General features: G+C 39.0%; 1 protein-coding gene across 2 annotated transcripts in view; it reads left to right on the top strand.

Moving 5' to 3' along the window:
• LOC132114778 (voltage-dependent R-type calcium channel subunit alpha-1E-like) overlaps window positions 1-13,903 on the top strand; it is a 132,714-nt gene that overhangs the window by 56,311 nt on the left and 62,500 nt on the right. For both annotated transcript variants that reach the window (XM_059523098.1, XM_059523099.1), the window contains exons 3-7: window positions 6,143-6,246; window positions 6,653-6,811; window positions 8,105-8,295; window positions 10,455-10,558; window positions 13,034-13,149. In XM_059523098.1, the coding sequence (XP_059379081.1) occupies window positions 6,143-6,246; window positions 6,653-6,811; window positions 8,105-8,295; window positions 10,455-10,558; window positions 13,034-13,149 (674 nt within the window). The remainder of the gene's footprint in view (window positions 1-6,142; window positions 6,247-6,652; window positions 6,812-8,104; window positions 8,296-10,454; window positions 10,559-13,033; window positions 13,150-13,903) is intronic.

The raw sequence follows: 13,903 nt of genomic DNA, 5'->3' as shown, positions 1-13,903 counted from the left end.
AGGCCATGAAGGGTCCCCCTTTTGAGCCTATCCAATCGATTAGCCTCCAGCATCTGTCGTTCAAGACAGTATTCTTGTTGGCTCTCGCTTCAGTGAAGCGTGTGGGTGACCTGCACGCGCTCTCGGTGAGCCAGTCGTGCTTGGAGTTTGGGCCTAATGACTCAAGGGTCATACTCAAACCTAGGCACGGTTATGTGTGTCTCAACACGCCGTTTCGGGCTCAGGTTATTGCCCTGTCTGCCCTGTCGGTGTCAGGAGAGGATGGAGACTCGAGTCTTCTTTGCCCTGTTAGGGTTTTAAGAGCTTACGTGTCTCGCTCCGCTGTCTTTCGACAGACTGAGCAGCTGTTTGTCTCGTTCAGTGGACGTTCCAAGGGAATGGCTGTTTCGAGACAGACTCTATCCAGATGGATAGTTGACGCCATAGCGTTAGCTTACGCTTCCAGGGGCCTTCAGTGCCCACTGGGCGTCAGAGCAAACTCCACAAGGGGCGTCGCGCTGGTCGTGGGCGTGGTCTACTGGGATCTCCTTGCAGGATATATGTATGGCGGCAGGTTGGGCCTCGCCGTCTACATTTATCAGGTTCTATAACCTGGAGGTTCCCGCCTTGCAAGCAAGGCTGCTGTCGGTATAGTCGAATCAGGGCCCTGATGGGAATTCTGAGTTCGTGAGCGTTATGCGCTGCCGAATGTTATATGGGCAGTATTGCGTAAGACCCCCATTGCCACATTGGTCAGGCCTTGCCTCGACTGTGTGATGTCATATTGCCGCATCTATGGGTGCTGCTAGATATGGGACGGAGGCCCCCCCCCTCCCCCCCCTCCCCCCCCGTTTTGGCGGGAAGTGGCATGAAAATGCAATCTCAATGAGTTCCAGGAGGGCTCGCACTAACATGCTTTCGTCATCGTGCCTAACCTTAACTTGTGCAACCACTGGAGGGAACAGCCACATCCAATAATATTTAAAAACTATTAAAAAACTACTTTAATAACTTTATCAAATGTGAAATAACAAACAAACAAACAAAAAACAGAGAGACGGGGACAGCTATGGCTTTGTCAGCTGAACTTGATCGACATCATGGCGAACGTTACCTCAGCACAGATTAATTCTATCCTGTCATTGAAAGAAATAACATTCATTCATTGTAGCCAAAAAGGATAAATTGGCAATTAGGCCATCCTTAAAAATATTCTTGTTTGCCGTAACCCGACCGACCCTGTCAATTTAGGACCGACTCAATTTTTTATTTTTTTTTTGCTTTTAGTCCGACCGACTTGACGATTGTAAATTTGCGTTAAGACCGACCAATTTTTTTTTACTCTTCAAACAACTAATACAAAAGCAATACAATAATATTAATTATATTTAAGTAAGTATTGTAAATATATAAATTTCCTAGGCCTACAAACAAACGAAGGCTATCTTCCTTAATTAAAAAAACCTGTGATGTCATCTATGTTTACACTATTGGTTAACGGATGTCACACTATGGCCTGTGCATTCGCTTCGTCTCAGACTCTCATTCACTGTCAGAGTCAACGGTTCGCGCTTGGTAATGATGGCTGCGGCTGCAGTTTACAAAATGTTCGCGGTCACTGTTCAAAGTCATACGGGTTCGGGCACCATAATACATCTAAAAAATGCATTAAAACAGCTCGACACTGCTTTAACTTGGCACGAAGTTCTGGAAAAACTTCCCATCCCTTCTCCCGTCTAGTCTAAAACCGTGACCGTGTCGACTGTCACTTTATGTTCGAAAATCTATTGCACAAATTGATTGGACCAACCAACACAAGGAAATTTATTTTAACGACCTTCTCTCGGAGCGCGTCCAGGTTTTTTTTTTTTTGGAACATGCGTCACAAAGCAACTTCAGTAAACAACAAGCTTCGGACACACACAACAGCAAATAATACTTCTGCACAATGATTCTCTTTTTACAACAGAAATGTGAATTCTGCCGGTATTCAGACAGTTTCATGCATACAGTTACAGATTCAGGCTAGAATCGCCTAGGGCTGTCAAAATAGCTGAAAAACTACATTCAAATTTTTTACTTAAATATGATAAAAATTCGAATTGTATTCAAATTTAAAATGCATAATTTCAGTTAGGGTGAAGAAAAGCTTTTTGCTTCTCTTCTGAGGCCTCAAGATATTTAAAATAATATAAAATAGAAAATATTACTGCACGTTTATTCAAAGCATTAGAATACATGACTGTGAAAAAACAACATAATATTTACAATATTTTTTATGAACCAACTACTATTAATTAAATTGCTTAAAGAACTATAAACAAAACAGCGTCATGTATGCATGCATTGTTAAATAAATAAAAAGGGCAGAAAACCAGTCACACAGAATCTTTTTTTTTTCATTTAAAAACATGAGATGCAGTGGGATGGGGAACAAAAACCCAACATAAAGTCTTGAGTTAGTTTTCGAAAATTAAATTAAATGCATTAATTTTACATGTCTTACTAAAAATGCGCCTCTCTTGTGCGAGACGCGAATCCAATGGTGTACCTCTAGAAAATGCGCGAAATATGCATTCTGTGTGAACGGCTTGGTTTCAGTTTTGATGTATACAAGATCTTCTCCACATTGATGTTCTCTTTTTTTTTGTAGTGGCTTCAACTGGATAGGCTAACATAACCTTATAATGCAATGCCACATACATCATCATCGCATCTCGTGCGCCACTGATAAAGATCAAGTATACTTCGGCCGTCCTCAAACTGTCTGCATTATGACCTTTTCATCATCCGCGTGCGGGGAATTTTTTGAGACCGCGCGGACGGTGCGCGTACACGAGGTGAAAGATGAGACAGCAGCTACTGCGTGTCTAGCTCGTCCGCCTTTGAAAGTTGTGTAGACACTGCTGTGTACGCGGTGAGATGGAATGGAACACAGACTGTGAAGTACCGTGGCTCATAAGGCAGCTTCCTTAATGCACACCTAAAATGTGAATGCATCGTTTTTAAACTTTTAAATTTTCTAATCGTAAACACAGCCATGTTGAAGCCTGCAGTAAATGTTTTGCATTATGGCAGTCCACTCTGCTTATTGTTTTCGAAAATGTTGCACTCCTGTTTGTCATTGTGCACGTAACTTCACGCCAATAAATCATCAGAAATATTGGTCTTTACATTCATCCTGCCAGTTGTCCGTGGATTTACCTATATTTGGTGTTATTTGCCATATAAAACTTATTTAGACATGCAAAATCGATTTTACAATCGATTCAATGAACACTTGTCACTCAAATCAAACAGGATTTTTTTAACAAAAGTGACAACCCAAGAAAGCAAAGTAAACGGTCTCTCATTTGTAGGTTGCATTGATACCTAGTGGTGGATGCAAGTAAAACAGTATAACAGTACCTAATTTTTTTTCTTCTCACCTGAAATTCATGCAATAAACATGTTTTTGAGAAAGATTTTAATTTGTTTGTGGTCTATATAGCATGCATCAAAATGAGGTTTGCAATTATGCGCCCGAAGGCACGGGTTGAAGACCCAGTCAGTGACATCACGATATGGTAATTTGTTTAAATTCATACCTTCGTCATCACCATCACCAAAATTATCCTTTTTATTTTTACATTGAAACTTGAAAATAAAATATAGACCGACCTACCGACCCCTTTTTTTTTTAAATTACTGTTACTGCAAACCAAAATATTTTTAAGGATGGCCTTAAAGAATTAGGACAACAAAGACGAAGAAAAAGGCTAATTAATAGGCTGCGAAGCAGCTGATGCTTTATTCTGCAGGTGTCACCGAGATGCATCATCTCTTGGAGAAGGTGAACAAACACAAGAAGAGCAAAGATGCATATGGATAGTAGAGAGCAGTGTAAGATAAGTGAGTAATTTAAGTAAGCAGTGTAATGTAAGTGAGGAATGTGATATAAATGAGCAGTGTAATATAAGTGAGTTGTTTAAACAGTAATTTATGTGACTTCAATTATTTCTTATTAAACTGAAATCGAAGTAAAACGTTTTTTTTTAGAAAAACCACATCCTGGCGTCAGTCTTGATTTTCTGCTGAATTCTGTTAACACGCATATAGAAACATAAGGAGAACAAGAGATTGATTCCTAATGTCAGTTTATGTTGTTTTTTTTAAAATATATGGCTATATTCGTGAACAGAAAATAGTCAATCACAGTAAAGTTCTAATCATTCTTACTGACATTAAGCTAGCAACATTATAACTCATTTTACTTTTATATCGTATTGCTGTCAATGTTTTAGAACATTAAAAAAATAAATAAATAAAACATCCTGGCATCGCGAAACATTTATATGATGTGAATAAAACTTCATAATGTTTCACTTGATTATACATTTAGTCATGAATTATAGTTTGGAAAAATTCTAACTAGTAAATGTGTGCAAGTTATGTGAAAACTAATACAAATAGATGTTTATGATCTCTGCTGGATCAAGCTGCTTCAGTCTTTTTTTCATTTCTTTTTTTTTTCGTTTTCTTTTTTCTAATCCACAGCTTATTCCTTTCAATGTGTCTTCTTGGGGTGAATTATGTCTTATTCCTCTCAGCACTAAGCGAACAGTAAAATAAAATAAAAACTTGAGGTACTCTTGCTGCTTTGTTTGTTTGTTTTGTGTGGCCGTTTACAACTGCATGCTTCACGTGGACCATTATAATATCTATAGCTTGCTCAGCGCGCGGGCGTAGTCGCATTAGATATAATGAAGGGAGACGTGAAAGACTGGACATTGCGTTGTTTCATTATGGATTTCTTTATCACAGAATATTTGTTTTTGATAAGACTTGATTAATTTAAAAGTAAACGTCAAGCTTTCTATCGATATATCTCTCATGTCTCTTTGTTGAGTATTTGCTGAGTTACAGTACACTTTAATGACACATTTTTAAATGAAGATCACACAGACCCAGGTGGCAAACAGCGCACCCTGTTTTGGCAATGAGCACACAGCATGATTTTAAAAGCAACACATTAAGTAAGATCGCCTCTTATTAACACAAAAGAACAAAATTAATACTCTAGCCAACTAGAGATGTTTCACTTGTAATAGATATATCTGTACCACAAACTTTTCCAAAAACATTTGGGATGTAACTCACATTAACAGTAATATTTGATCTGTCCACTTACAGGGCAGGCGCAAATGCAATTATCTAATCCATATTTATTCCTACATATGAATGAGGCCTGAAACCGATCTGAGAATATCATAGTCCATGTGCTTTTTTCTGCTTATACATTTGTGAGCCATATCAGATCTTTGCCACATGGGAGGAAAAAATCTCTAGTCTTCCACATCCAGTTCTCAAAGGTCTTGTGAACACGTTCTACCACATCATTTTCTCAAAAGTCTTGCAAACAAATGTTCTGTATGTGTTTTATGGCCTTATATTAGACTTAAAATATACTTTTTTCCACTAACCACACATTAACCCCCACAGACCCCAGAGGAAAAATACTTTTTCCCCAAGTATTGTTGTTGTTTTTTCAGAATTGGCTAATTCTGGGGAAAAATGTGTAATACGTAAAGACACAACCACATATACTGTACAAGTTACAAATATGAAAAGACATCTAAAATCAATAGAAAAATAGTTATATGAGTTTGGAACAAAAAGAGGGTGAATAAATAATGAAATAATTTTCATTTTTGGGTGAGCTGTCCCTTTAAATCCATCCTGCATGTCACATCTGTTCCTAATGAAATATCAGGTTTGTGTGTGTGTGTGTGTCTGTGGTTATACGTAAACAAACGTGTGAAATGAAACACAGAGATGACCGATTGGTCACGTCTGATGAATATCACTTTTGCTTAGAAGGAAGCTGTGAATCAGAGTTGACCCTTATAAGAAAGTATGCTGGCTGTCATTCACTGAGAGGGATTTCCTCATTAGGGCGACAAGCATTTACTGTAGCACTGTGCTCTAATTACTCCCCTTTACCTACAGTAACACTATGAGTCATCACTAGCATGCCTATTACCATGCCACTAATGATGAAGATTGCATAGTTTACAAAATATTATTATTAACATAGTTGTAAAATATTCATATATCCTGCAGAATTCCTGTTGATTTAGTTTCTTTGCCTAACCTATGTTTGTTTTTATTTTTTTGTTAACAGGATTCTGGCCACAGCAGGAGCCCACATGAATATTTCATTAGACCTGCGCACACTGAGGGCTGTGAGGGTATTACGGCCCCTTAAACTGGTTTCTGGCATTCCTAGTATGTTTATGGTTCTATATGAAGTTCTTAATCACACATTGTGTTGTTTCATTTGAAATAAGGAGTAGAACACTGCCTCCTAATCAGGTGCAAAGTGATGAAACAAGAAATAAATCCAGTCACAACTGCATCAAGCAACGTGCAAGGCATTTACTTTGTTGCTAGGTGTCTAATTATCTAGGTAGCTGCACAGAGAAGTCTCATTGGTCCAAAATACCTCTCAACGTACCTGTAATTTGTCACATCACACTTGGTTAGGACACAGTGTTACAGTTATTACTTTACATGTGGATGCTGTAGTGTTAAAGTTTTTCCACATGTGAAGGAATGAATAACACATTTTGATATATTTATGTTTAGATGATATGTTTATTGATATCTATATATATTCATGTTTTTTTTAAAGGTCTGCAAATAGTTCTTAAATCCATAATGAAGGCTATGGTGCCACTGCTACAGATTGGTCTGCTGCTGTTTTTTGCCATTCTCATGTTTGCTATTATCGGACTAGAGTTCTACAGTGGAAGACTCCACAAAAGATGTGTAGCTTATTCAAACATTACAGGTAAAAAGGATCACACTCTGAGAGAGACAAGAACATGTACAGACCCACACATCCAGAGTACATTAATATAAATAATTATAACATTTATGTTCCTGTCAGATGGCTGGGATCCAAACAAAATGTTTAAATCTTTAGAATACTCAGAAATGCCAAAAAATGTAATCCGAAAAAAAAAAAAGTTTGGTCTGGTTTTTGTGAAAGTTGGGTCACTGATAACTCCTATATTACACCCCAAAATTAAAATTGTGTTATAGTTTACTCCCCTCAAATATTTATGCTTTTTTTTTCTGTGGACCACAAAATAATATATTTTGAATAATGTTGTTAACCAAAGTTTCAGGTCCCCTGTTCAGGTCCCGTCTTCCAAAGTATTTTTTTGTCCATACAGCAAAAGTCAATGGGACTCAAAACCATATGGTTACCAACATTCCTAAAATCACCATGAAATCAAAATGTAAAATTCTTATTTTTTAATGTAATACTGCTTGGCTCCTCCCATACTGGAAGTAAATGCTTCATCCTTCTGTTGGCCTCTTCTATTAGCTGCATGATAACAAACCGTAAGGGTGTACTCACACTTGACACAGTTGCCTTGAACTGAGCCTGAGCGCTACTGTCCCACCTCCCCACTCTCCGTCTGGCCTGCACTCACACTTGTACTAAACATTCTGGGTCAGAGCACGCTTACATCATACAGATAACAGGTAGAAAACCACTTTCTATAATAGTCTGCCAATAAATTAATAATTTAGCCCGAGCAGTGATTTTAACTTGCATGTATCAGAGGATCATTACGGAGGCAGCTGACATTAATGAAAGAATTAGCATCTTTATTCACAAACTACAATTCCTGTTCATCAGTATGGTGAGAACCACACCCTTTATAAACCTAAATATACTTGATTTCATTAAATTAATTGAAAGTGTACTGTAGTAGTAGTATTGATAGAAGGTTTTTTTGCGGTCGTAATGATGCCAGTAGTGCACACAAAATAGTAGCTGTTCCAAGCCCAACTGAACCGTCCTCTGGCCCACCTCTTCCAAGCGAGCCAGAGATGGCCAAATGAACCATGCCTGAATGCAGGACGGAGCGATCACACTAGTCAAACGGACCAGTCAAATGCACTCCGGCACGGTTCAGATCACCTAGTGTGAGTACACCTTAAAACAAGCAGACAAATGACACAGATACATTTGAAAAAATTCAATAGTTTAGAACTTATAGAGTCAATATGCAATTCATGGAAAAAAATGCATACGTATTTATTTATTTGTCTTTCTCATCTCATGCAGACTCTCAGAGAGCAGACTCATCTGACATTGATTTCCCATGTGGGGCCAAGAATTGTCCTGAAAATTATAACTGCTCTGGCCACTTTCCCGGACCCAACGATGGCATCACTCAGTTTGATAACATCTTATTTTCAATACTCACTGTCTTCCAGTGCATCACCATGGAAGGCTGGACAGCTGTACTCTATAATGTGAGTTTTTCTCTCAGCTGACTGATGTGTATCAGTTCTGTTTCTGTGCTTGAAATGATGTAGGATGACCATACTTCCCCTTTTTCTCAAACATATCCTGGCCAGGACTTCTAAATTGCCTAAAATGCCTGCATATTGGCTTTGTTTTCCTACTGACGTCAGGTGTGTTAGACTTGAAGTGGCGCTGCACAGAACAATCTGTGTATGACATTAAAGTACAACGAGAGCTATTCAAAAGTACAGGCCGTCTGCTCTCTTATCGCTTTTGCAGTATTTTAATGTCAGATACCGATCGATCTGCGCAGAGCTGCTTCAAGTCGAACACACCTATACTCTCTACAGTCCCTTATATATTATGTTATGTGTATTTACATTGCTTTGACCCAAAGCCATTGGTTGATTATGTACAATGCCTGCACTTTACTGGTCAAACCTTTTTTCAGTCATTACATTCGACAGCTATGAAAACAATAGCATAACAAAGCCAAAACCTGAAATCCTTGCAAGGACATGTCAAGGAGGAAGAGGAAATATGGTCACTCTAAGTGATGATGCTTCCGTAGTGTAACCCTAATACATAAAAATATAATCTTAAACCATTGTAATCCAGTGTTGAATCATTACATCATGTTAAAGACTTCATCAGAAGATCTCGCTTGAACATTAATCTACCACATTTTGTTTATCAGATGAAACAGGGTCATTAGCTTCTTTGTAGTATTTCACATTTAATACATTTTAATGGCTGGTTTCAAAGCTAGTTGAGTCTTTTGGTTGGATAAATTCAAACCATGACTTTTCTTTTTGTTGATACAATGATTTTGGGAGACGCTGATCTGTTGTGCTCATGCTGGCAGGTTACATTTACGTTGTTTCCTAATCCTGTTCCTTTTGTTCTTCCCAAAATAAAAAAAAATAATAATTAGAATTTTAAATTATCAAATTGCACTTACAGTTGGTCAATTTTAGCTGAAATAGTTGCAGTTTAGGCTTTAAAGAACTTCCTCTTTCCGTATTCTAGCCATCTGTGACCTATCATATTCGTACACTGGTTGTACATACTGTACAGCATGCAACACCGTGTAGCTTTTCCCAGTTTTTCTGATCTTCTTTCAAGCCTATTCAAGCACATTAACATCTCCCTTTTCATGACAAGTCACATTTGGAAGGGTTGGTAAGAGTGGTTTTTATCTCCAAACAGCTCCAAGTACTGGAAAATGAGAGGGCTTAGACACAGTCTTTATTCTGCATCAGATTATTGGAGCTTTTGGTGGAATTAGTTTAGGTGGTTGGCTACGATCATACTAGTGCTATTTATACTGTATTCTGAGTTGGCTTCTGTAGTCTTGGTATCTGAGCATGGAACGTCATTTTTTAATTTTGAATATGTTATTTTTGTGGAGGAGGACTTACTCAGACTTTCATGCATTTAGTTTAAGATAAAATATTTATACAACAAAGGGAAAGCATAGAGACCTTGTTTGAAAGAATTGGAAAGATTGGAGGTGTTACTGTTTATACCTCTGTTGTTTCATGTTGTTTGTGATTTTTGAGGATGAGGGCATGTCTACATTGACTGATTTTACCAAGTGCCAAATGAATTTGCAGTGAAAAAACCTGCCATTAGGTTGTAACACTGCAACATTCCATTAAAACAAGAATTGTAATTTTTTTGTGATTTTTTTAACATTTCTTTAAAATTTAGATTTCTAGTACTTCATGGAAAATTATCAGGTGAAAATTATCCTTTGTTGGCCCAATTACTTTAAAAATATTTTTTTAATTCTTGATCTCCTAATTTGAATGTCTGGAAAAGTCCACAGTGTTTTTAATCAGTCACATGGTGTCATGCGTTGACGTGAGTCATGCTGCCACAGTTAGAGGTGTTTTTCACACTCATAACTGAGCTGTCGCAGCTGTGTCGGGATGTGGGGAACACCCTCTCAGCTCAGCTGGGCAACAATGCCGCTTACCCACAGAGTGATCACACACTTTGCACTGCTGAGCAAAGCACCACTGAAACGTCACCATTACAAGGGCTGGGTTTATGGTTTTCTGATCCTTTCAACCCACGCATTAAGTAGATTTAGGAGCTACTGAAAAATTCATAATGTATTATTTTCATTGTTTTGATCACTTCCTGTTTTGTGTTTGCACAGACCAACGATGCCTTAGGGTCTACTTGGAATTGGCTCTACTTCATTCCTCTAATAATAATTGGTTCCTTCTTTGTGTTGAATCTGGTATTAGGAGTCCTGTCAGGGTAAGTACTGTTTTCCTCAATGGACTCAAAGACAAAATGACACCACATCTAAACTGATGTCTGAGCCGACCCTGGGTAATGAGTTACATCAGAGGTTAATGTGAGATGTATTAACTTCATCTCTAGAGACAAGAGATAAGATTAAGTTACTACACATACCATGACATTGTCTGTTTCTCTTTCTATACATATCTAATTTCTCTGTATTCATAAATACAACATTGCACGCTCGTACTTTCATTTGCTTTTTAATATGAAATGATTTAGGCTACAGTGTACGTCACTGCATTTGTGCATGTAGTTGAAGAGCACACACTACGAGCACAGCTAATGGCGTACTTGACAAGAATATTAGGATTTACTGACATATGGCCTCACAACATCTCACCTGACCGCAGTTCACTGTTCTACTGAAACTCCCTCATCACATGTACTTCTTTGAATTTTACCATATTCGTTTGAGCCTGAGTCAAATTCTAAAAATGCAGATGACCAGTGAAAAAGCACGAACCGTGTGTGCTGCTTCAGCTCTGCTTGAGTGTCCAGTGTGAAACAGAACATGTAGTGCATTTGTCTGTCATCTTTCACACAAAAGACTGAAGATACTTTGTTTGTAAACATAAATTCATATCTGCACTTGTAATCGTAAGAACGACAAACAATATGTATTACTCTATATGTCATCATATTCCACATTTGAGCAATCAGTAGTAAGTTGTACTGTTCTGGAACAGTGTTGTAAATAAATCTTATCCACTGATTTCTAATTGCATCCACTTTCAAGCCCAAATAAGTGCTTTTGCATAGAAACACACAGTTTCTCCATGACATGGAGGCAACAACATTACTGCAATACCTGAAACCACACTTTTCTTTATATAGACATTCATGGCTCCAACACGGCCACCGAAGCTGATCGTGGCCACTCTAGTAAATGCTTGTTGTGACGAGTGGGCCGGGGCCGAGGGACGTGGGAGCGAGGCCGGTGGAGTGATTGGAGATGAGCTACACCTGTTCGACCCGCCGGTCTCTTGTCCTTCACTGTCGTCGCTCCAGTTTTATATCCTTCCATCTCCTCCGTGGGCCTCGAGACCGGCGGGTCGAACAGGTGTAGCTCATCTCCAATCACTCCACCGGCCTCGCTCCCAAGTCCCTCGTCCCCGCCCCACTCGTCACACTTGTGTTTATACCAGTTCTATGTTCCAGAACCGGTTCTCTGCACTGCTTTGCTAGAGATACACACCTTCATCTCCTTCAATTAAAAATAATGGCTAGTGCGGTGGCTGCTCTATACATTAAAGGGTTAGTTCACCCAATAATCAAAATTATGTCATTAATAACTCACCCTCATGTCGTTCCAAACCCGTAAGACCTCCGTTTATCTTCGGAAAACAGTTTAAGATATTTTAGATTTAGTCCGAGAGCTCTCAGTCCCTCCATTGAAACTGTGTGCACGGTATACTGTCCATGTCCAGAAAGGTAAGAAAAAAATCTGACTGAAGGAGTCAGTCTTTTGTTCGTTATCTGGCTCGGCTCTGTGTTCATCTTGAGTTCTCTCTTCACAGCAGTTCAGTCAGTGTACTGTTTGAGTAAATGAATTACTCCGGGATATTGGTTTGTTTTAACTCTTTAAGTTAACAGCTTAAGTCATTTGCGGATTAATGCTTATTGGAGACGTGAATCGTTTTAAACGATTCAGTTCGATTTGGTAAACTGGTTCAAGAAGATCCGGTTACATCGAATGATTCGTTCGCGAACCGGATATCACAAACTGCTTTGTTTTGAACTCTCTCACAACAGACACGGAAGAGAAGACAATGATGAATAAAGTCGTAGTTTTTGCTATTTTTGGACCAAAATGTATTCTTGATGCTTCAAAAAATTCGAACTGACCCTCTTATGTCACATGGACTACTTTGATGATGTGTTTCTTACCTTTCTGGACATGGACAGTATACCATTCACACAGTTTAAATGGAGGGACTGAGAGCTCTCAGACTAAATCTAAAATATCTTAAACTGTGTTCCGAAGATAAATGGAGGTCTCACGGGTTTGGAACGACATAAGGGTGAGTTATTAATTACATAATTTTGATTATTGGGTGAACTTACCCTTTAATCTACCAACATCTGTCGCCATGACTTGTAGCGAGAGGAAAAAATGAAGTTTAGTTGCATAACATCAGGTAATTGAAACGCTGGCATTTCGCATTTGTTTTTTAATCAATATATATAAAATATTGCAAAAGTTTTGTGCAAATCTGTAATGGAAATGCAGCTAATGACTGATGACTAATGACTATTGGTTTGAAGTCGGTGTGATTTCAATAAAAAAAAAAATAAGCAAATTGGGATGCAGCCTCTCTCTCTGCCTTTCATTCCTTCACACTGCAGGTGAAACACTTTGATAAATTAAGTGTGTCATCCCTGTGGTTATTCTCTGTGTGTGTAATTGCATGCTGTTGGCTTGTGTAGGGAGTTTGCTAAAGAGCGAGAGCGGGTGGAGAACCGAAGAGCCTTCATGAAGCTCAGAAGACAGCAACAGATCGAGAGGGAGCTGAATGGGTATCGGGCCTGGATCGACCGTGCAGGTATTCTTACATAATGGGCTAGTAAATGCACCATGCAAAAAAATAAATAAAGTAAATCAAATCTGTCAAAACACACTGGGCCACAGCATCGCCCCCTTTCTACAGCAGATGCTCAGTGTCATTAAAAAGAGACAATGCTTCTAGAAAATGCTTCTATTTTGCAATTATTTTATGCCAAATTATATTTGCTATACTGTATATCAGTATAACAATTCAAGTGAAAAATAAACTAAATATATACATTTCAGAATGCTTTTAATGACAGCAGTTAAATACCAAAAACCGTCTAAGGTTACGTATGTAACCCTGGTTCCTCGAAGGAACAAGAAGCTGCGTCGAGAACGTTTGGGGAACGCGTCCAGCGTGACGTCTCTGAATAATGTGTATAATCAGTCCAAAGGAAGGGGGAGACGTCATAGGCGGGTGACGTCAGAGACCAGGAAGCATAAAGCATGAGCGGCAAAGCCGGAAATCAGCCTCAAAGGATGAAGCAAGCGCCAGCCAGAGATGCCGGAAGTGTGGCACTGCGACGCAGCATCTCGTTCCTTCGAGGAACCAGGGTTACATACGTAACCTTAGACGTTCCTCTTCAGGAACTCGAGCTGCGTCGAGAACGTTTGGGGAACGAGAATGCCCACGCCGCCAGACTTGATCCCCAGGAGAGGGGAGATCAGAGGACTCGAGGCTTAGGATAACATCCTGATCACCGCTTAGCATAAGCTTCTTCTGGCCGGAGGCCTCAGCCTCAGCGCAC

The sequence above is a fragment of the Carassius carassius genome, chromosome 34, assembly GCF_963082965.1.
Source record: "Carassius carassius chromosome 34, fCarCar2.1, whole genome shotgun sequence".
Lineage (NCBI taxonomy): Eukaryota > Metazoa > Chordata > Actinopteri > Cypriniformes > Cyprinidae > Carassius > Carassius carassius.
This window is presented reverse-complemented; position numbering and strand designations above follow the sequence as displayed.